The sequence below is a fragment of the Dermacentor variabilis genome, chromosome 1 (assembly GCF_050947875.1).
Source record: "Dermacentor variabilis isolate Ectoservices chromosome 1, ASM5094787v1, whole genome shotgun sequence".
Taxonomy (NCBI): domain Eukaryota; kingdom Metazoa; phylum Arthropoda; class Arachnida; order Ixodida; family Ixodidae; genus Dermacentor; species Dermacentor variabilis.
This window is the reverse complement of record NC_134568.1, coordinates 142,912,523-142,936,291: the sequence shown is the minus strand read 5'-3', so window position 1 is coordinate 142,936,291 and position 23,769 is coordinate 142,912,523. Positions and strand designations below refer to the sequence as shown.

The 23,769-nt window shown below is 50.7% G+C and overlaps 1 protein-coding gene across 1 annotated transcript; it reads left to right on the top strand.

Moving 5' to 3' along the window:
* Positions 1-577: 577 nt before the first annotated feature.
* LOC142572167 (uncharacterized) lies at positions 578-23,552 on the top strand. The gene is made up of 4 exons (XM_075681096.1): positions 578-871; positions 15,159-16,516; positions 20,101-20,337; positions 23,086-23,552. Exons 1-4 carry the CDS (start codon positions 869-871, stop codon positions 23,243-23,245), a joined length of 1,758 nt encoding a protein of 585 aa, XP_075537211.1. The 5' UTR covers positions 578-868; the 3' UTR covers positions 23,246-23,552.
* Positions 23,553-23,769: the final 217 nt, after the last annotated feature.

Below are 23,769 nucleotides of genomic sequence, written 5' to 3'. Positions count from 1 at the left end.
TAAGGTACTTCAGTGCGTGGCCTCAATGTTTGCCGCGGACCCTTGGCCTTTCTTACGGCGCGTGGCTCGAACCGGTTGGGTTTCTGAGTTGTTATGCTTTTTTACGCATTATCCTCTACGTAAAAGCTTGCCCATTAATCGCACGCACTTACCCCTCCCCCCCCCCCCCCCTCACGCTGCGCCCTCGTGCCTTCACCGTGCACCGCATCGGAGGATATGGACAACGCGTGCGGCTTTTGTCGCTCTGCTTGCCCGTCGCAACGTTTCGTCTCATCGAACAGCCGCCCTCACGAAAACGTCGTTCGAGTTTACAGCAACCCCAGGAATTGTGTGCTGGTGACGACAGGCGCCAAGCGAAAGCCTTGCGGAACGACCGCAGCAATGCACGCGTCCGCGGGAACTCCTTAAGAAAGGCCGTTCGTTTCCTCTCTTGCCTTCGGTCGGTACAAAGCCGTCCACGGGCCGCGCATCTCCAGGGCGGTTACACGAGTCACGCTTTGCTAGAGCCTGAAGGCATGCATTCACGCGTGAAGGCGGCGGCGGTGGTAGGTGGCGACAACGGTGTACGGCTCCGCTCTCTGCTCCGCGGAACACACAAAATAGGATCACGTGCTTCTTTACCCCGTTAGCAGGAATTGGTGCCATCTCGGCTGCCCTGAAAACTAAAAGCAAATGCTCGGTCTAAAGAACACCAGGAAATGTGGCAAGGGAAGTGCGAATGGTCCACATTTTTGTTAGCCGAAATGAAAAAGAGCCCGCCTCTGCGATTGGCTCCTGGGACGAGGCGGATTTCGTATATTGACCAGCCGACGGGGGAAAAGCCGGACGCGCTCTTTTGGAGTGGTCCGGGAACAGTTTGCCGTCTCCAATGGTGAGTGCCCCCAACTGCTAATGCGCTCAGTGCGGCGCTGGTCGTTTGGAAGCGTAGAAAATCCCTTTTAAATTCAAGCTTAGCGTGCCTCGAGGAAGGTCCGCTTCTGGGTCCGTATTCACAAAAGCGTTTTTGCACTAAAAGTGTTCGAGCCAGTCAATAGGGATGTGGGACATATCATTAGCGAATGCGATCAGCCAATGATAAGCAACACTTACGAACGAAAAGCTTTGTGAATTCGGCCCCTGAAGCATTGTTTAAGGACCATTGTCGTCTTACCCAGTCAGTAGCATTCCTGCTAGGTTACCATTTCGAGCGTGCGCCCTCCACTGCCGTCTGGTCTGTCTGTGTGTTGTATACGTACGCTCGACCCTTCAGCGGGTTATGGTTTTCTGCTCTTCGGTTATCGCCTGCGGCAGCGACTGCCCACCGCACATACATGTGGCATGCCGTCGCTGTCCGCAGCATCGACTAGTGGATAAGACCAGTGACATAGCCTGGAATGAACGGTTCTCCCATTCACCTTTCTACGCGCCGCTCTCAGTGACGAAATGCGATTGAAATGTAGGAAGTTACCTATATGACACATGCATGTCCTGAGAACACTAACGCTTGATCCATTGGGTGAGCCATTGCGAGCTTGGTCAGGATGTTTGCCTGCTGACTAAAGTATTTGCAATAATAAACGGCTGAAAGAGAGAGTGTGAGAGTCCCATACCTATTTGAACGTCGATCTTGGGGTGAAGGATGAGTTGCGATCGGTCGTTGCGCGATGCCCACTCGGAATCTTGGTCGGGGATGAATCAAAGGGACTGAAGCCTCGGGCTTTATCTCGGAAATGCTTGAGGCAGAGGATGTCGATTTACATCAAAACTCTTTCTGAAAACTGGATATGCATGAAGTCAATGTAGCTATTGAGTGCTTAAAATTGCAAACGTTAAAGGAGGTATTTTCTTTTTGCACGTTTCATCTTTATATACTCCGACAGTGTATAGTGCAGGAAGAGGCGCAGGATGTCCGAGGAAATGACAGAGGAAAGGACATCAAAGCTTCCCCATTTCTTGTCCACAAAGTAAGGCATCGAGAAGCTAGTCTGTGGGTTGGCTGGTCCTTAAAACACAATGGATAACAAAAAAGTTCATACGCTGCATTGGTTCGTAAGAATATGCTACAGCCAATCATGATGGTGAGCATGCGCATTAGCGAAGGCACATGGCCCACGGCAACATTTTTTTTTAATGGAAAGTTTTTTTTAATTTGGCTCCAGTTTCGTACTGCGCGCTGTTCCTTGCTAACGTAGCCTGAAGTGAAATGTGCTCACTGTGGAGAAAAGCTTCAAACTTTCAGTTGTTCGAAACGATCGTCTTCAAGCTCCACAGCCTCGTTCGCAAAGACGGTAACCATCGTCAATAAAAGAAGCGACAATGAACTAAGTTCAAGGTCGCGATGACTATAGTCGACGTTGATTGTATTCGGAGCATCGAGCGCACTTGATTTCGCCTCGCTGTCGATCTCCGTGGCATGTCATCTGTACTGCTAAGCTGTCGGAGTGAGCCAGAGAGCTGTTCAGATTAGAGAAGGGCACGACGTCGGTTGCAGTGCCCGCGTTTGCCAAAGGGTGACATATTGTTTCTTATTAAAAACTGTGGCATAGATGCGATATATGTTTCAGGCCATCAAAGTGTACGTGGAATACGCCAAGACTGTATAGCATGTTCGTCAGGCCTTTTTTTTGTCGTGGTTGTTGAGCTCCCAATGAAAAAGAATGTCCGGCGATTAGGGTATGCCCTAATGCGAAATTGGATTTCAGCTGTATACGTGTTTTCATTTCGATTTCGCGATATACTGAGACAAAGAATTTGAGGCCGAATTCACCTCACCGACTGGCAGGGGGCCAGTGCAGTTAGCGCCTTCGCACAGGGAGGGGCAGTATGGGAAATCTGGCTTGGTGAGCAGCATCGGAGCCAGCTATGGAAGAAGATGACGACGAAGGCGCGAGCGGTGGCACCAGAGCGTGGGGCAATATGGGAACGCTGGTATGATGAGCGGCATTGGAGCGAGCTGTGGAAGAAGACGACGACGATGGCGCGAGCAGTGGCACGAGCGCGTGGGGCAGTATGGGAACGCTGGTATGATGAGCGGCATTGGAGCGAGCTGTGGAAGAAGACGACGACGATGGCGCGAGCAGTGGCACGAGCGCGTGGGGCAGTATGGGAACGCTGGTATGATGAGCGGCATTGAAGCGAGCTGTGGAAGAAGACGACGACGATGGCGCGAGCAGTGGCACGAGCGCGTGGGGCAGTATGGGAACGCTGGTATGATGAGCGGCATTGGAGCGAGCTGTGGAAGAAGACGACGACGATGGCGCGAGCAGTGGCACGAGCGCGTGGGGCAGTATGGGAACGCTGGTATGATGAGCGGCATTGGAGCGAGCTGTGGAAGAAGACGACGACGATGGCGCGAGCAGTGGCACGAGCGCGTGGGGCAGTATGGGAACGCTGGTATGATGAGCGGCATTGGAGCGAGCTGTGGAAGAAGACGACGACGATGGCGCGAGCAGTGGCACGAGCGCGTGGGGCAGTATGGGAACGCTGGTATGATGAGCGGCATTGAAGCGAGCTGTGGAAGAAGACGACGACGATGGCGCGAGCAGTGGCACGAGCGCGTGGGGCAGTATGGGAACGCTGGTATGATGAGCGGCATTGGAGCGAGCTGTGGAAGAAGACGACGACGATGGCGCGAGCAGTGGCACGAGCGCGTGGGGCAGTATGGGAACGCTGGTATGATGAGCGGCATTGGAGCGAGCTGTGGAAGAAGACGACGACGATGGCGCGAGCAGTGGCACGAGCGCGTGGGGCAGTATGGGAACGCTGGTATGATGAGCGGCATTGGAGCGAGCTGTGGAAGAAGACGACGACGATGGCGCGAGCAGTGGCACGAGCGCGTGGGGCAGTATGGGAACGCTGGTATGATGAGCGGCATTGGAGCGAGCTGTGGAAGAAGACGACGACGATGGCGCGAGCAGTGGCACGAGCGCGTGGGGCAGTATGGGAACGCTGGTATGATGAGCGGCATTGAAGCGAGCTGTGGAAGAAGACGACGACGATGGCGCGAGCAGTGGCACGAGCGCGTGGGGCAGTATGGGAACGCTGGTATGATGAGCGGCATTGGAGCGAGCTGTGGAAGAAGACGACGACGATGGCGCGAGCAGTGGCACGAGCGCGTGGGGCAGTATGGGAACGCTGGTATGATGAGCGGCATTGGAGCGAGCTGTGGAAGAAGACGACGACGATGGCGCGAGCAGTGGCACGAGCGCGTGGGGCAGTATGGGAACGCTGGTATGATGAGCGGCATTGGAGCGAGCTGTGGAAGAAGACGACGACGATGGCGCGAGCAGTGGCACGAGCGCGTGGGGCAGTATGGGAACGCTGGTATGATGAGCGGCATTGAAGCGAGCTGTGGAAGAAGACGACGACGATGGCGCGAGCAGTGGCACGAGCGCGTGGGGCAGTATGGGAACGCTGGTATGATGAGCGGCATTGGAGCGAGCTGTGGAAGAAGACGACGACGATGGCGCGAGCAGTGGCACGAGCGCGTGGGGCAGTATGGGAACGCTGGTATGATGAGCGGCATTGGAGCGAGCTGTGGAAGAAGACGACGACGATGGCGCGAGCAGTGGCACGAGCGCGTGGGGCAGTATGGGAACGCTGGTATGATGAGCGGCATTGGAGCGAGCTGTGGAAGAAGACGACGACGATGGCGCGAGCAGTGGCACGAGCGCGTGGGGCAGTATGGGAACGCTGGTATGATGAGCGGCATTGGAGCGAGCTGTGGAAGAAGACGACGACGATGGCGCGAGCAGTGGCACGAGCGCGTGGGGCAGTATGGGAACGCTGGTATGATGAGCGGCATTGGAGCGAGCTGTGGAAGAAGACGACGACGATGGCGCGAGCAGTGGCACGAGCGCGTGGGGCAGTATGGGAACGCTGGTATGATGAGCGGCATTGGAGCGAGCTGTGGAAGAAGACGACGACGATGGCGCGAGCAGTGGCACGAGCGCGTGGGGCAGTATGGGAACGCTGGTATGATGAGCGGCATTGGAGCGAGCTGTGGAAGAAGACGACGACGATGGCGCGAGCAGTGGCACGAGCGCGTGGGGCAGTATGGGAACGCTGGTATGATGAGCGGCATTGAAGCGAGCTGTGGAAGAAGACGACGACGATGGCGCGAGCAGTGGCACGAGCGCGTGGGGCAGTATGGGAACGCTGGTATGATGAGCGGCATTGAAGCGAGCTGTGGAAGAAGACGACGACGATGGCGCGAGCAGTGGCACGAGCGCGTGGGGCAGTATGGGAACGCTGGTATGATGAGCGGCATTGGAGCGAGCTGTGGAAGAAGACGACGACGATGGCGCGAGCAGTGGCACGAGCGCGTGGGGCAGTATGGGAACGCTGGTATGATGAGCGGCATTGAAGCGAGCTGTGGAAGAAGACGACGACGATGGCGCGAGCAGTGGCACGAGCGCGTGGGGCAGTATGGGAACGCTGGTATGATGAGCGGCATTGGAGCGAGCTGTGGAAGAAGACGACGACGATGGCGCGAGCAGTGGCACGAGCGCGTGGGGCAGTATGGGAACGCTGGTATGATGAGCGGCATTGAAGCGAGCTGTGGAAGAAGACGACGACGATGGCGCGAGCAGTGGCACGAGCGCGTGGGGCAGTATGGGAACGCTGGTATGATGAGCGGCATTGGAGCGAGCTGTGGAAGAAGACGACGACGATGGCGCGAGCAGTGGCACGAGCGCGTGGGGCAGTATGGGAACGCTGGTATGATGAGCGGCATTGAAGCGAGCTGTGGAAGAAGACGACGACGATGGCGCGAGCAGTGGCACGAGCGCGTGGGGCAGTATGGGAACGCTGGTATGATGAGCGGCATTGGAGCGAGCTGTGGAAGAAGACGACGACGATGGCGCGAGCAGTGGCACGAGCGCGTGGGGCAGTATGGGAACGCTGGTATGATGAGCGGCATTGGAGCGAGCTGTGGAAGAAGACGACGACGATGGCGCGAGCAGTGGCACGAGCGCGTGGGGCAGTATGGGAACGCTGGTATGATGAGCGGCATTGGAGCGAGCTGTGGAAGAAGACGACGACGATGGCGCGAGCAGTGGCACGAGCGCGTGGGGCAGTATGGGAACGCTGGTATGATGAGCGGCATTGAAGCGAGCTGTGGAAGAAGACGACGACGATGGCGCGAGCAGTGGCACGAGCGCGTGGGGCAGTATGGGAACGCTGGTATGATGAGCGGCATTGGAGCGAGCTGTGGAAGAAGACGACGACGATGGCGCGAGCAGTGGCACGAGCGCGTGGGGCAGTATGGGAACGCTGGTATGATGAGCGGCATTGGAGCGAGCTGTGGAAGAAGACGACGACGATGGCGCGAGCAGTGGCACGAGCGCGTGGGGCAGTATGGGAACGCTGGTATGATGAGCGGCATTGGAGCGAGCTGTGGAAGAAGACGACGACGATGGCGCGAGCAGTGGCACGAGCGCGTGGGGCAGTATGGGAACGCTGGTATGATGAGCGGCATTGAAGCGAGCTGTGGAAGAAGACGACGACGATGGCGCGAGCAGTGGCACGAGCGCGTGGGGCAGTATGGGAACGCTGGTATGATGAGCGGCATTGGAGCGAGCTGTGGAAGAAGACGACGACGATGGCGCGAGCAGTGGCACGAGCGCGTGGGGCAGTATGGGAACGCTGGTATGATGAGCGGCATTGGAGCGAGCTGTGGAAGAAGACGACGACGATGGCGCGAGCAGTGGCACGAGCGCGTGGGGCAGTATGGGAACGCTGGTATGATGAGCGGCATTGGAGCGAGCTGTGGAAGAAGACGACGACCAACGCGCTATCAGTGGCACGAGTGCGTTCGCGCGATTATGCCGAGGTACGGCGACGCTCAACCCAGGAACGCGCGCCTAATTGAGAGCTGCGCTCGAAAACACATCTTCTTTTTCTCAAGATGAAGGAATCACTATTTAGTCTGTAGTTCTGCAAAATGCCAGCTACTCCTTTCTTTTCTTCTCCTTGCTCAGGACCATGCGTATAGTCTATGGAGAAAGCAGGCACTGCCACGGCGCGCACTTCCAGAACTATACATTGGTGAGTTGTGTCTAGGCCTTGCTTCCGTGCTCCTGTCTTTAGTCTGCAGTTCAGCACTTAAACTCGATTCCAACTCTCGATCGAGTTTTCACTCTCCAACTCATAAGAACTCCAGGGAAGAAACGGGCGTTTCACCAGCGTCAGCAACGGTTCCGGCTGTGCGCGTTGTGGTCTGTCTGCTTTCGAGAAAGGCAGTGCGTATCTCTTTCTGTATTGCAACAGGTGCTATATTTTCTTGCTCTCCTTGGCTGCATTTCCAGAAGCTCACGTAAGCTGCTTTACGAAATTCTTTACCCGGCGATAGTTCAACACTCAAGACGGATCTTTCAAGAGATTCAAGACGATGATGACAGTACTTCAGGCACTTCACCTACCGTGCCCGAACCGACTACCACCAACCGCCATCTTGTGCTCATACAACCGCGTGATCCGGGTGTATTTTCCAGCGACGACAACACTGATGTTGAAGACTGGCTGCAAATGTACGAACGGGTAAGCGGACTCAACAACTGCGACCATGTACTCATGTTAGCCAACATAATATTTTACCTTGCGGGAACGGCACAAGTTTGGTTTACGAACTACAAACAAGAAATCATGACTTGGGATACGTGTAAACAAAAGCTCACCGATTTGTTTGGCAAGCCAATCGGTCGCCGTCGCGACGCTCAGAAAACACTTGCATGCCGAGTTCAAACCTGCACCGAGTCGTACTTGACATATCTTCAGGATGTTATAGTGCTCTGCCGCAAAATCGATGAAAATATGCTGGAAGCTGGAAAGGTCGCCCACATACTCAAGGGTATACGGACGACGCGTTTACCCTTCTCATTTTCAAAGACACAGTTCAGGGCGTCATGAATTAATGCTGGCGCTTTGAAGAATCGAAAAGCCGTCGTATTGCGCATAAGTTTTCACACCTCCCCAACACGCCTAAGACATCTAAGTCTTAGTGCGTATCTATATAGTGCGTATCGTCCTACGGGAGATTGGAGCTGCCTCACCTGTTTCGCCCCAAGTGCGTGCCTCCGCCGATTGTCAAACGACACTTTCCCTCATCCAAACCATTGTACGACAAGAACTAGACAACGTGGGACTGCAGTCATTTTGCCCAGTCAAGACACTGGCCTACCGGCCACCTGTATCACCTGATCCATACCGACGCACGTACGCTCGTCCTCGTTACACCAACTCGGCAGCATGGCGCACATCAGATGATAGGCCTATCTGCTTCTGCTGTGGACGAGTCGGACATATTTCCCTCTATTGCCGCACTCCGTGAAACTCACGACGTACTCAACTTTTCGACGTCCGGATGACAGTTCTCGCATGCCGACGCACGTTCCAGACGATCCTGCTCCGCCCTCATTGCCTCTCCGTCGCCATCACGACGCCTGTCCCGGTCGCTCCAGCCCTGTCGTTTTCTTCTCCCGCCTATCCCCGCTGCTCCTGGGAAAACTAACGGGCGCAGCTCCGAGAGGTGAGCCTGCCATGATGACTCGACCCGAAATTCCTCTGTACACGCTACTTGGACATCCCAACCTCATCAACATAGACTTGGACGGTACACCTGCAATAGCTCTCATTGACACCGGCGCCACATATCAGTTATGAGCTCCATCCTCAGTGCTCGTCTAAACAATGTTCTCACCCCCGCTCCGATCACTGTAGTCCGCGTAGCTGGCGGTGCAACTCTGATTGTTACTGGGATGTGTACCATCCGTGTTCCTGTTGCTGGGTGCCATATACTTCTGTTTTGTTTTATGTTTTGTAACCGTGCCCACATGAAATCACCTCGGTACTCGATTTTCTGTCTGCACATTCGGCCCTTATTGACTGTTCTGCCAGTATTGTTCAACTCGCCCTACCATATGACGTTGAGGCTTCTGATCCGAAGCATCGCATACACACTGGCGATGCAAGCCCGATACACCGACGACCCTATCGTGTATCCTCCACTGAGCGCCAAGTCATACAAAAGGAGGTCGACAAGATGCTTGCCCGAGATATCACTGAACCTTCAAGTCCTTGGGCTTCCCCTGTCGTGCTTGTTAGAAAGAATTAATGATAACCGCTGGCGCTTCTGTGTAGACTACCGGAATCTTAACAAGATAACGAAGAAAGACATATACCCCTGCCACGGATAGATGACGCCCTTGACTGCCTCCACGGTGCAAAATATTTTTCTTTGGTAGACCTGCGTTCGGGGTACTGCCAGATTGCTGTTGACGACATGGACCGTTAAAAGACCGCCTTTATTACACCTGACGGCCTCTATCAGTCCGAAGTAATGCCATTTGGGTTATGCAATGCCCCAGTTACATTCGAACGTATGATGGACGCTCTCCTTCACGGTTTTAAGTGCTCAATCTGCTTGTGCTACCTCGATGACGTAATCGTCTTTTCGCCGACTTTTGAAACACGTACATCTCGAGCGCCTCTCGACAATTCTTTCTGTTTTCCGCAAAGCAGCTGGTCTCCAACTGAACTCGTCAAAATGCAACTTCGGTCGCCGGCAACTTATTGTTCTCGGACACCTTGTAGATTCTTCTGGTGTTCGCCCTGATCCCGATAAAGTTCGTGCAGTCAAGGATTTCCCTGTGCCGACCTGTGCCAACGACGTTAGAAGCTTTGTGGGCCTCTGTTTCTACTTTCACAGATTCGTACGCAATTTTGCTGCACGCCCTCTCACGGAACTTTTAAAAGAAAGACGTGCCTTTTGCTTGGGGTCATGAATAAGCTAGCGCATTCGACGAGCTGACCAAGCGACTCACATCGCCACCAATTCTCGGCCATTTTGACATATCTGCTCACACAGAAGTGCGCACAGACGCCAGCGGTCACGGTATCGGCGCTGCACGGTTGCGACCGTGTCATTTCGTACGCGAGCCGTCTTCTGTCCCCAGCGGAACTCAACTACTCGATCACCGAACGCGAATCTCTCGCCCTTTTTTGGGCAGTGGGCAAATTTCGCTCCTACCTGTACGGACGGGAGTTTACAGTTGTGACCGATCACCACGCTTTATTCTGGCTTTCGTCCCTAAAAGATCCTGCTGGTCGGCTTGGTCGATAGGCTGCACGACTCCAGGAGTACTCTTACAGAGTTGTGTACACGACAGACCTACTACATGAAGAAGCTGATTGCTTGTCGCGTCATCCGGTCGATCCAATAGAACTTCCCGACAGTGACGAGTCTGCTTGTGTACTGTCACTTGCCGCATTGAGCAACCTCGGGGACGAGCAACGGCGTGATCCTTACGTGAGAGATATCATATGTAAGCTGGAAACTTCCGTCTCGACAACTAACCTTTCTTTACGCAAATTCGTGCTCCAAGACGGTATCTTATACCGTTACCACGGGCACCCTGACGGACCTCAACTGCTTCTCGTCCTTCTTAGGCACATGCGTCAGACCGTCCTCGCCCAGTTGCACGATATTCCCACCGCTGGTCATCTAAGAATTTCAGACCTATGACCGTGTTCGACATTGCTTTTTCTGGCCCCGAATTTGCCGTTCAGTTACCCGCTACGTTGCTTCCTGCAAATCCTGTCAGCACCGCAAGAAACCAGCCGCTCTTCCACTCCATTGAAATACCAGCAGAACTATTCTTCAGGGTCGGTCATGACATCCTTGGCCCTTTTCCTCTCTCGGCCAGTGGAAAGAAATGGATAACAGTTGCTACGGACTACACCACCCATTATGCAATTACACGCGCTCTCCCTAGCAGCTGTGCAACCGACGTGGCTGACTTCCTCCTCGAAGATGTAATACTTCACCGCGGCGCTTCTTTACAACTGCTTACCGACCGAGGACGGTACTTTCTGTCACAAGTTGTTGAGGACATCTTGCACTCCTGCGCTACACAACACAAGTTTACAACGGCGTATTACCCCCAGACCAACGGGCTAACAGAGCGTCTTAATAGAACTATCACAGACATGCTTGCCATGTACGTGTCCGCTGACCATAAGGACTGGGTCGCCGCCTTCCCTTTTATAACATTTGCCTACAACAGGTCCAGCGAAATTCTGCAGGTTTCTCTCCATTTTTTTCTTTTATACGGTCGAGACCCCGCACTTCCTTTCGACACGATCCTTCCCACTACTCTTCACCCGACGTAAGAATACGCTCGTGTTGTCATCTAGCTGCATATGCGCGTGAAATTAGCCGCTGGCGTCTCAACGCTTCGCAGGGAAAGCAACGACGTGTCTATGACGCCCGCCACCGCGATGCCCATTTCAGCCCTGGTGACATGGTCCTCCTCTGGACACCATCACGACGTGTTGGTCTTTGTGAGAAGTTTTCACCATATTCTGGCCCGTATAGTGTCTTGCGCAACGTAACCGACGTGACATAGGAAAGAGAACCTCTCGATGTCACCATGGCGCGGTCTGCCTCTGACATCGTCCACGACACAAGACTAAAAGCCATACCACTTGGACCCACGAAGTACCGGGACGGCGCCTACGCCCCCGGGGGTCATGCTGCCAGGCGCTGTCAGCGATGAAAATGAAGAGACAGAAGACGACGACGCTCGGTGATGTTCGCGTGGTTCGGTAGCCATCTGAGTGACGCCCGAAGCGTCTTTCTGTATATAACCTGTAAATATATAATACGTCTTTTCCTTCTGGTAACAATATGTCCAACATTACGATTGACTAGCATCTGCTCTTATGGACAGTTCCGACATAATAGTGTTTTATGAAGACGAACCCAGATATTTTTGCCGACGGTTAGCGGACATGATAGTAGAAGATGTAGTAGAATGTTTCTGAATTTGTTTCGGAACGTGTTGACCACATATTTTTATCTACCGAATCTTGTTAATTTATGAATATGCGTTCAGCTGTGTTAACATAGCATGGCCACTTGAATATAAAGGATTGAGTGTGAGGGAACTGTCGATTACTGCAAAGGAATGCATTGAAAATCGGACACCATATTTCTAAAGAGCTGGTGCACACTGCCCGTTATACCATATCGATTCCGCATGAGAGCTAGAGTGGTGTTTCTATGGGATGTTACGAAATAGCTACGGAGCCTCGGGCTCCAGACGGCCACCAATAGCAGTTTTCGCGTACTGTTGTCCATCACCTTGCGTCAAGACACTGCGTCCTTCAGTTACTCTCCCGCAACTCGATATAGCATTTGTGCCGACACGAAAATGCGACAACAGCTCTGCAGGGGCTCCGGTATGCCAATTTTGTAAATCCTTCCAGGCAATCCGCGCCTTACTTTGTTTACTAAGCAGCACAGTAATGAACACGAGACTTTGATTAGGCCCGCCGATATTAGTGCGCCACGATCCTTTCATGACATAACCACACGTGACGCACTTCTATGCGGCATAATGTCATAATGGAATGAAAAATTGGAGGACGCTTAATCTTCGCCTTCAAGAGTGGAACGCGATAGCGTTATCGCACCCCGTTCGCACCACCCACTCATTCGCTCGGCATGCTCTTGAGTTAGCCCCAATGCGCTCAAACGAGGCGAAGGGGAGAAGCCGTAAAACCCCTCAATTTTTCAAAAGTAGCGCCATCTTTAGATCTTTCCGCCACCCCGCTCACCCTGGCGCTTCCTCCTCCACGATTCCTGTCGCCCCAGCCTCCTCCGCTCCCCCATTGGCCAATCTGTGTCACGTGGAAGCAGGCGCCGCGCTTTTGTGTATTTTTTTCTTTCCAGCGCGCGCCGACCTCCATTGTTGGGCCTGCGCGACGAAAGTACGGCAGGCGGACTGATAGAGTGCGTTAGCGTAATAGAATGTGTAGGGCCGAGAACTTAATTGCGATGCTATGCTGCTGCGCCTTCGGTTGCCGCAACAGGCACAGCGAGGGCAAAAAGTTTTTTGCTTTGCCGTCTGGCGGGCGCAACGCAAAAAGAAGTGTGGATTCGCAGGATCGGGCGGGCTGACTTCGAGGAAGTGGCAAAGAACGCACGGCTTAGTGAAGTAAGGGCCACGGCTACTCACAACCTCTTATTTTGAGCCTAGTTCATGCCTTCCGCTTCGAAAAAGGGTGTGTTCATGCTCTGCGAGGTTTTTAGCGCGTTGTTTGACTTTTTTCTTTTTCGAATGTGCTCTCTTTGTTTCATGTAGTTTCGTCTTGCGGTGAAATGCACGCATCTGCATTTGGCCTGTGACATAAAAGCGACTTTATTCAGGGTGCGTTTTGAGCTCCACCAGAAGTTAGCACATTCTCGACGCTTTTGCAAGGCTCACTATGACTTACGATGCAGTCTTTTAGCTTCGAATGTACGCCCGCATGTATTGATTTGGTTTGTGGTGATTAACGTCGCTTCGGAACGTTTTTAACGTTCCGAAGCGACTAAAGCTAGGATGGAGGTCGTAGTGGATGGCTCCGGATAACATTATCTAGCTCGCCTGGGGATGTTTAACGTGCACTTTGGTCGTAGAGTCGCACGTGGGCCGGTAAATTCCTCGTTGGCGTTTCATAATACTCGCGCGGGCGCGCTAGCGCTGCTGTAGAAGTTGGCGCCTCAGCGCGATTGTATTTCTTCAATAAATTTTATTTACTAGTCGTAACAACTTGTCAGTATTTCGTATTACTGACGGCGCCTCCAGGGCACCAAAGCGGCAACGGGAACACCAAAGCTAGAACCAGGGCTGGATGGGGCTCGCCGAAGCCTGTGCATGCCAAGGGGGTAAGGGTCGCTGACAGCCAATTTTGTATGCGAACACTCCCTGCGACGCCTGCATTATTGTGATGTCACGTGCTCTTCAGAGGCCTCCGTTAGCCACTACATGTGCCCTCCTGGAGCAGTACTTGTAAAAAAAAAACAATATATCGTCACGATTACCAAAGCACCCCGCAATGAAAAAAACGACCCTGTTGCCAGGCATTGCTGACCGCACACAGCCGGGATCTCTCACGCGCCGGCCGAACAAAAGTATCCTGCAGGTACGTAAATGAACCTACGAAACCACGTACACATACTTTCACGCTGTCAACACCTGAAACATTGGTAATTACGCGCGTGTTTGAGTACACCGCGTGCTTGCGTCGTGTTTCAGCAACACGAACTCTCAACGTCGCGCGCTTTACGCCTTAAATACGCCTTGAATAATGGTCCTTTTCTCTATTTCTTCCGCAATTCCAACACGAAATTTTAAAGGCCAGTTACCGACTGACGAAGAAAGATCTCGATTGAAAAAACTGCTCCGCAGGGCTCGAACGAACTTTTCTGCGGATTTCCTCCCGTAGCGTGTTAGCCGTCGTCTGCTACGGCAGGCCCACCACCGGCGGCGCCACCATCGAGGCCGCGCCGAGCGGAGGAGGAGGGAAGTAAATGGCGCTACTTTGGGAGATTGAGGGGCTTTAAGAAGCCGGCGAGTGGCACGCCACCTGTCGGGGCAGCGCCGTACATTGCGAGGAGGGGGTCTTCTGTGTTTGCCGCAGGATGGCACTGCGTGTGCGCCAAGCGCAGAAGAAATATTGAAGGATAGTATATCATGTTGAAATGTAGCGGAAACGTACTTCGCTACTCGTTTAACTGCGACTTCTGTAATTTACATGCTCATAATTACCAATATACACTGCAGTATAACTTTCTACGGCACGTTTCTAAGGCAACACCGCATTCACTAGAGGCGCTTTTGTCCCGCTTTGACCCATCGAACTCATTCATGGCTGAGTGGTAGCGTCTCCGTCTCACACTCCGGAGACCCTGGTTCGATTCCCACCCAGCCCATCTTGCAAGTTGTTTTTATTTATGAATTGCCTTCCGGGATTTTTTCGCTCACTACGAACGCCGCCGACGACACCGGTATTTCTGCGACACGTGCTCCTTAACGCTATCGCGTTAATATAAGCATGCAGGCGCCCTCTCTTCTCTTCTTGCTCGTATTCTTGGGCCTAGTGGCTAGCGATGAGAATGTGCCTCAAGCTAACCTGTCTGCCCTGCTATTAAATAAACGCTCTCCTTTCTTAACCAAGAAATGCTCATGCAAGGTGTCACAGGTAGGCTAGTAGTAAAAAAAAAAACGTTTCAGACAGTCTAACAATCCAGCTGAGTCCGGGAATTTGTACTCCTCATCAATGCGTATCATGTTGAATGTTGAATTTTCAACCAACGCAGCCCGAAGCTGTCATAATTCAAATTTCATTTGCAGGCCAGCGTAGTACTCCTGTTGGCCGTGGTCTTCACGCCCAGCTTCGTTCTGTCCTCGGATTCGGAGAGCGAGGACGTTCTACCCAGCGTGCGCTACCGTGACTACGACAGCCCTAATAGAAGTCCTAACGCTCAGCGCAACGCTCCAGAGTTTGTCAAAGATCTCTACAGCCTGCAGTCAATCCCTGTTCCGGGTGTTGACTACGAGTTCCTCCCAGTACCTATGAAGCTTTCAGGCAATTATCGGAATGCAGACTCTGAAAATCGGGAAGACAAAGATTCTACTATAGACACTGCAGAAAAAATCTACAAGGAACCACGATTCACTGGAAAGAACGATGCCAGTTCGGAAGTAGACAGCACCGGCGAACAAAACGAAGAGACTAAAGACGCAGTCAAGCAGGATCTCCCAAGAAAGACCGTCTTCGACAGCAGCGATGAACGCCACGATAGTTCGCTGCCCATCTTCAACGCTGATGAAGGCCGACGAGGCTACGAAAGTTACCCCTCCAGGTTGCCTCCGCCATCGGAACGAAGGCCACGGCTCGAACCTCAGTATCCTGGTGCGTCCGCCTATCCCGGCCGCCGAGACATTGAGATGCCTCGGACCGGCTTTCTCGGCGTCTCACAGGCGCGCCTCGAGTCGCAACCGACTGGCTCCGCGCAAGGGGGTGGAAGAAGCGACGAACGCTCTTCGAAGCCCGCCCTGGAGTTCCATTTCGACATCCCCAATGACAAATTCCATGCGGACCTGGCTCACGGCAGATTCAGCACGTTCAAAGAAGTGCCTAGCTCGCTCGACACGCTCGTCAGTAGCGACGTCAGCTTCCTCAACAAGATGATCGCCGACCCCCCTGTGCCTGACAATCTGACCCGAGGCGGCACTGAGCGGTCCTACGACACAGATGGTGACGGCGCGAACGCTGTAGTCCCCGTCTATCCCTCCACCGCGCAGCACCCGAGCCGCCCAACTCCTGGCTCCTCCTACCAGACGTACCCACCAAAGGGACATCGAGCGCCTATGCGTTACGAGTCCAGTACAGGATCGTACGAGGATCGTGGAAGCTACAGCCAGCCTGATTCCGGTCCACGGGGATACAGTTCCGAACAGGAATACCCTTATAAGGCTTCCGCGTCGACGATGCAGGTGGAAACCAAGCCAGCGAATGGAACGCCGAGGGCCAAGAGGGCGTCCAAGACGTCGGGATACCGGGAGACGCGCATTTCACCCGATTTCATTCAAAAAAGTGAAAACTCTACGGAAGCCAAGGCGGTTGGCCATTCATCGACTACGCTGGCGTCCTGCAGTGAAAAGGAAGACACGCTGCCCTTCTGCTTAGTTGATCCATTTTACCCGATGTGAGTCCGATGCTTCACGTTAAGTCATGTTTCAGTACTGGGTCGCATACTCGAAACAGGCTTGCATATTCTGAGAGATATGTGATCTTTATAAAACCTTTCTTAGATATGGTTTTCATCTTTCGAGAGCGTGCTTGTATGTTGTCACGTGTCTAGAGTATATATGTTTCAATTCACGCATATATTAGATATACTTTTTGTTTGTGTTGTTATCCTATTCCGGACTTTCTTTTTGGCATTACCAATTGTTAGGCAGCTATACTTGGGCACTAGTCTGTGGTAGAGTTGTGATTGCCTTGAATTTCACAATCGTTGGATAATTCAGTCATCTGCAGATTGTACAAGAATGGACGTGTAAGTACTGAGCATATGTGGTATGGAAAAGAAGGTCACGCTAAATTTATTATGTGCCTTATATTTTTATTGTGAACACATACAGAAATGGCCTGAACCTTCTTTTTTATCTTAGAGCTTCATTATGAAACTGGATGTGCAAGGCAACGGGATGACGACTAGACGAATCCGACGAATTTAAAGGCACGGTAACATGAGAACCCACGTATCACCATCCATTGTCTTCTAGGTAAAATATTTCATTGGTATGTCTTCAAGTGCACCTTAAAAGCACCACCAGAATGGCCAACAAAAACCTTCCAATGCTTCCAAACTCAGGCAAAATTAAAAACTCTACACTTCCACTTTCGTATAATGGAAACATCTAGGATAGCGAAGTGGCGTGGAGGAAAATAAGAAGCGGATCAATAATTGTCATCTCTATTCCGTGCCTTTCCTTTCTTTAATGCTGCGAGCCCGGTAACTACAACATGCGCATTATCAGCGTGACATAGCATTCTTGACAGGAATGTAGCGAGCGTAGAGTTTTCGAGAAAGAAACGCAAGAAGAACAGACAACGATTATTGTTTGAGGACCAGATGCGTCCCAAACGATGTAAACCTCTTTTTTTATGGAGTGCAAGACGACATCTTACTTATAATGCGAGCGAAAACGCGGGGAAGGTGGGAGATGAAAATTCAAGACGATGAGCAAAACGAGAACAATGTAAAAGCGGGAGCCAACATTTCGACAAGTGGACTTGTCTTTTTCAAAGCCTTGAAAAAGACAAGTCTACTTATCGAGACGTTGGCTCCCGCTATTGCCTTGTTCTCGTTTTGCTCATCGTCTTCTACTGCGAGTGTAAGCCTACGGGCCCACTGTAGGTCTCGCTCAATATTTGGAAAAGTTGCGGCTGACACAAACGTTGAGTATGCTTGTTTAGAAAAAATAGCTACCGTTTAGAATTTTAAAGGATGGCACGCGATGTTTATATGCCTTAGATTGTCTAAGGAGGACCCACTGAGTGTACCTGTGGAGCTATTTTACGTTTTTTTGCCTTCTCAACAAGTGAAACATTCCTAAAAATCACACCACCGTTTCCTGTATTCCACTACACTTAAAATGTTTCGCGTTATTTTATAATGTAGTAAGCTCCAATAAAAAAGTATGAGTTGACAGTTGCATTCCTGACTATCTTTTAGTTCACCATTAGGAAAACACGTCAAGAGGGGGGGGGGGACCAAAATGTGTAGAGATCCCGACGCGTCAATGTGTTGTTTTAGCAGTGGTCAGTTACTAATGGTGCTTTTACCAAACCCAATTGTGTTCCGTGGAATCCTCGAATTCAATTTTGGACCATAAAACATTCATCTTACGGGTACGTAGTAACCTGTTTCTGAATATCGCAAAGATACTCTCTGAGCAGAGCCAGCCCAGACTTCCAAGCTAACCTCGCCTGTAGCAAGCACCTTGAACAACAAACTAATCAACAAGCCTAAAGATGAAGTAAATCATGTGCGCTTTAGAAACGATGGTATCGCGGTTTGTTTACAGTGAATATATGTGTGTTTAAACATATTATTAGCATATTCTGATCTTAGCCTTGTTGTATGCATTTCTGCTGGGCGATACATTAGAGCTTAGTGAATTTCGTAGCGTATTTTAAACCAAGGGTGCGCTATAGTATATACGTGCACATCCGACAACTTCATACGATGATACACAAGGAAATCGCTCTTATTGCGTGGCCTTTGCTACAACAGCAGAAAACTAATTAAACACCGACGCCCTGACGAAATTTGATTAATTCGAGTGAATGTTTCTGGCCACTCAGAGTTAAAGAACATCGGCTAAGATTTCTTTTTAACGGCGTTACATAAACGCAACAAAGCTGAACAGTGATTTTTCGCAGCTTGCCGTAGCCGTCCAGCGCTGCAAGTTAGGGTGCACGTAGCAGGAGCGGGCCTTCTGCCTTAAAGCGTTGTATTGCTATTGTTATTTCAAAAACAGTGCTTGGACATCTCGCGCTATAGCAGTGTCCAATGAAGGATGATGCGGCGGTCTCCATTGACAGGCTCAAACAAGGAGTGCACAAAAGGGTCCAGAGCACACAACGGTCCCCCATCGGTGGCTTCCTTCCTCAATATCGCGAAGTGCCGGGGCCTTCCAGACCAAACTTAAGTATCGCTCATAACTACGCGTTTTGGTAACTACTGGACACATTTAGCCTTTCCACAGGGACCGTTCGGGCGATGTCGGCCGGTGAGTGAGAGGGGAAGACTCGTTCTCTAAAGCAGCAACGCGAATATTTTGCTAACATAACCTTAAATGATAGATGAACCTGAACTTGCAAAAATCTGAAAGGATTGACCTTATTTTTCTAGCTAAAATTGCAAGTTCTACTTTCTTGCACAGTGCACCGGTAGGCGCGAGCAAAATCGTCTTATTCTTATTACCCCGCGGCTGTTTTTTACCATATCATGCTCGTTGCACCTGATGTATGTGTATCTCTCTTTAAGTGAAGGCACAAATGAAAGCAAGGGGAAGTTCTTTTGCCAATTTCGCAGTCTAACCGTTTAAGGTGCCCAGTGCCGTCTTCAAAGACTCTCTCTGACGCGCGTAGCGGTAGCAGTCGCACAGACCATGTTGCAGGTCCTCGGGGACGCTATATTCCGGGCACATTTGCGAGTACTTCAGTTGAATCTTACACCTGAAGTAGTTTGCGTGGGCCACGCTGAGTCTTATGAGGTGAAGCCATGCTTGTAATGGTCTTGTCTCTTGATGCCTCGCGGCATGTAAAAGTCACACGATGGGTCTATTTTGTTTACGGGTCCATACTGGTAGCTGGCATCTGTCCAGAGGGATCGCTGGGGGCACCAAGCGTGTGCAGATGCCAGTGTCGCAGCGTCTTTTCTTAAGAAAGGTATCTGGACCATATTTCTCCAAGTGTCGTGACGAAGTGATGCTTTCTCTCCTTATGTCCCTATATCCCCTCCTCCCCCAACGCAGGGCAGCAAACAGGACGTACGTCTGGTTAACCTCTCCGCGTTTCCTTGCTTTCTTTTTATCTCTTTCTCTCTTTAGCACTTTTCCACGCACTGCGCCACTGTTGCCATGTTAATATTTTCATGTTATAAATGGTGAACAGGGCAGCTCACAGGCTCAGGCACTTACGTTGGCATTGCATAAACGAGCTCTTTGCCAACAGGTAATGCAGACGTACGTGCGTGGTGCAACCACCTTTGCGCAGAAAAGAGATCACAATGGCACTCCGGGAAGACGCCGAGTTCGTGCGGGTCTTCAGCCATTTGAGAGCGGCCCAGAAGGCCGGCGGCCGTGGGCGCGGCGCGGCGCCGAGTCTGGACGCCCACTGTACCAGCTCCGTGCATCCTGTGCGGCCCCTCAAAGGCAGGGACGTGCTCGGAGAGTGGAAGACCATTGTCAACATCGACGGCTTTGGCCAGGAACTGCTCTTGAACACATGCAGGTACGTGTAGTGGTATGAGGTAAGAGCTCCCTTCTGAAGACACTAAGGTGTACATGAGTGAACTGGACAGTCTATTTAAGCTCGTCTATGAGGATTAAGAACGACTACGCGCATTTCCGAAACTTTGAAAGGTTACACCGCAGTCAAGAGAAGCAAAAGACGGGATTTTGTTTACCACGTTGATGGATGCGCTAATCGCTGTACGATGGTCGGTACGGTGCTTCGAACGGAGCTCGTCTAATTTTCTGTCTCTGTAAACATATTTGATTGATTGATTGATTGCGTTTAATGCCCCAAAGCAACGCCTTGGCAATGCGATAATCCAAGCGACACACTAGAGGGTCCCGAAATAATTCTGACCACGTGAAATTATTTGCCGCGCACGGTAGTCTAAGTAAACGATTTTTTTTTTGCTTTACGCGCCATTTGAATGCGTCTTGCGCGACCGAGAATGTGTGAGCGAAACTGAAAGGGCAGAGTGATTTCATGGCTATGGAAAGCGGCTGCTGGAGCTTTTGGTCGTCGGCACGGTTAATTACACACAGGTGCCACGCGATGCAACCAGAGAGAGAAGTGCTTCTTGTGGGGAAGGAGGAAAGGCTAGCACTGTTTTCTGCAACCCATGCGGGAGCACGGCTCAGCACCAGCAGGGTGGAGCAGATGGGATTAAAAGAGAGAGAGGGTAGGTGAGAGAAAGGTAGAGGGTCGTAGAGATGGAAGCGAAGTAGTGGCGGATCAAGAAGCCCGAGGTGGTGGGATGGCCGTTAGGCCATCCGTCTTTGTAGAAATTTCCTATAGTCTCGCCGAAAGCCCTCAGCGGAAAGTGTGCATCTGTGCTGACACGTTTTCCAGAAAGCACAAAACTTTGCCGGCCTCACTTCTACTACATGGCATCACTTCTCCTACTCGCTGTTACATCAGGAAATACGCTTAATAAAGTGACCACCATTTTAACATTTCTTCTTAATGTGTGTTACTGTTTTATTAGCTTCTATTAAAATCGTGAGACAACCCGTTATTTTCATACATAGATATCGAAGTATCGGAGAAGGTTTTCTGCTTTCCTGATTTCGTGTGAACGAGGAACTTTTTCCTGAAAACTTCAGACGCTCTCCAGTTATGTTTTGCAACTTATGTGGCTGACCTAAACTATAATGCATGTTAGGTGATGTTTTCTTCCCCTATTCCATTAAAATATACATCTTCCAAATCGCAAAATCCGTAAACTATGCAAACACTATGGTTTCTTTCTGATTGATTCTATTTTCCTGCAGATTACGTTAAGGTTTTGCGTCATGGCTCCGCATATGCAGAATCCCTAGAAATATGGTTCGATATATACCGCCTACTGAATCGACCTGACCGAAGCTAATCTGTTTATTTTAAATATTGAAGTGGGGTGACCTTGAGAAGAATATATATATATATATATATATATATATATATATATATATATATATATATATATATATACTTCACGCGTTTCCGCTGGCAAGCACCTTTACGTTTGCGAGTGCATTAGCAGATTTCGTTTTACTTTCTTAAGCCCAGAAGCGAAATTTCGCATGGGTTTTTTTGTACCTCAGGACTCATAGCGTTCGCTGACTGTCGGCCTGCTATTTCGAAAACTGCCTTACTATCTTTACGATTAATGTTCGATGAGGATATGCTTTATTTATAACGTTCGGTTTTGTCCTGTTGAGAAGAAACAGCCACAACACAGTAACAGAACTTGAAGAAACGGACGCAGTGCTTTTTTCCCCCCATTAATATCACGGCTAACAGCTAAGTACAAAAACAAAACAGTGTTCCTTATTTTCGGTTGCTTGCAGATTGTGTCTACACATATTTATGTGTTCATGCTATGGTAGATCAATTCTGCGGAAAGGGAATACCGTCGTCCCAGTGAGAGTAAGAAGTCAGGCTTGTTATAGGGTGTATGAAAATTTTTCCTTTCGTTCATGGTGTCTTATTTTGAAACATCAGATAAAGAAAAAAAATGAACCACATTTTAATGGCAGTACAAATTATGCATAAACGAGAAATACTAGTATAAAAAATTGAAATCAACTGTAAAAAAATAATTTCATATCCATGCACGTCCGAGATTATTCTGACTAAACATTATGTCACAGAAATTCAGTAGGTGTAGTATTTTCATCACAACATGTGGCGCCACTTTCTCGTGTTTATACCACTTAACTGAAGACTCCTCGAAGCGGGCCTGCCAAGACCACTGATTACAATTTCAGCGATCATAAATCGTTTGAACACTCAACATGAACATCAAACTAAAGCGACGCCTAAAGTTGAGCTAATGCGATTCAAAGCGGCTCCATCATTAGAGGACTGTTAGAGAATGGTATATACAGTTTTGCCTAAACCCACGGAGAGCTACCGATTTGGTAGAGTCGTTTCTCTACTGATTTAAAGTCAGGTTTAATGGTCACAAAGCTATAACGGGACTACGAGGAGAGCTCCATATCCTTTCTGGCCAGCGGTGGGTCTTTAACGTACATCGGAATCTTAGTTGACAAGCGTTCTTGAATTCCAAGCCCGTTGGAATGCAGCAGCCGCGGGATTCGATACCGCAACGTCGTGCTCAGCAGCCTAACGCCATATCCACTGAGTTACCACGACAGTTCCATTTTCTCTCTCTCTCTCTCTCTCTGGGAGAAAAGAGAAGGGGCTCGACAAACGCTGCATATTATACGTTGTTCTCTATCTTTATTTTTTCTGCTCTCGCAGCGCTGAAAACAGTCCGTGCCGCGCCAAGTCACCGAAGTCCTGTGTGCAGTTGTACGAGATCCGAATGCTCGCACTCTACAACCAGCGCACGCGGAGGCTGCACAGTGGCGAGTTCCGTGTACCCACCGGATGCATCTGCGGCGATGACGCGCGCCCCTGAGCATCTTTCCTCCATCTCACAACTTATTATTTTGATTACGGGTACGTGGGATGAATGAGCACGTTCTGACTAGCGCCTCACAGTCGGCAGTAAGGCGGGCCATCGGGATTGCGGCTCGAGCACCTTTTATTATTCGTAGCAGAAATAAGTAATTTTCTACGGGAAGCTGCCCATCACGCATAGGCATCCGTTTAGATTCAATGCAGAGGAAAGTCAACGGAGCAGACAGCGTAAAGAAAAAAGAAGTTTTCAATCATTCCGTACACGCGCTGGGGGCAGCCATTGCACAAGTAAATGATATGCTCGACTTACTGTGCAGCATATTGTTCTCCTCTCTTCTATGGAATAAACAAGCGTACTTCATTGAATGATGCTGTTTTGCGTACATAACGACCCTATATCTGTTTACGTAGGTACAATAGGTCAACGAGTCAGAGGGTGATAAGAGAATTAGGCAGGGAGGATAGTCAGGATGAAGCCTGATTTCTCAGCCTGCATTGTGGGAGCGGGAAGGGGTAGATGAG

Bases quoted from the DNA above. Each gene is read 5' to 3' on its own strand.
- LOC142572167 (XM_075681096.1), top strand. The intron at 16,517-20,100 runs GTGAGTCCGATG...ACCTTTGCGCAG, and splicing joins GTTGATCCATTTTACCCGAT to AAAAGAGATCACAATGGCAC. The intron at 20,338-23,085 runs GTACGTGTAGTG...CTGCTCTCGCAG, and splicing joins CTGCTCTTGAACACATGCAG to CGCTGAAAACAGTCCGTGCC.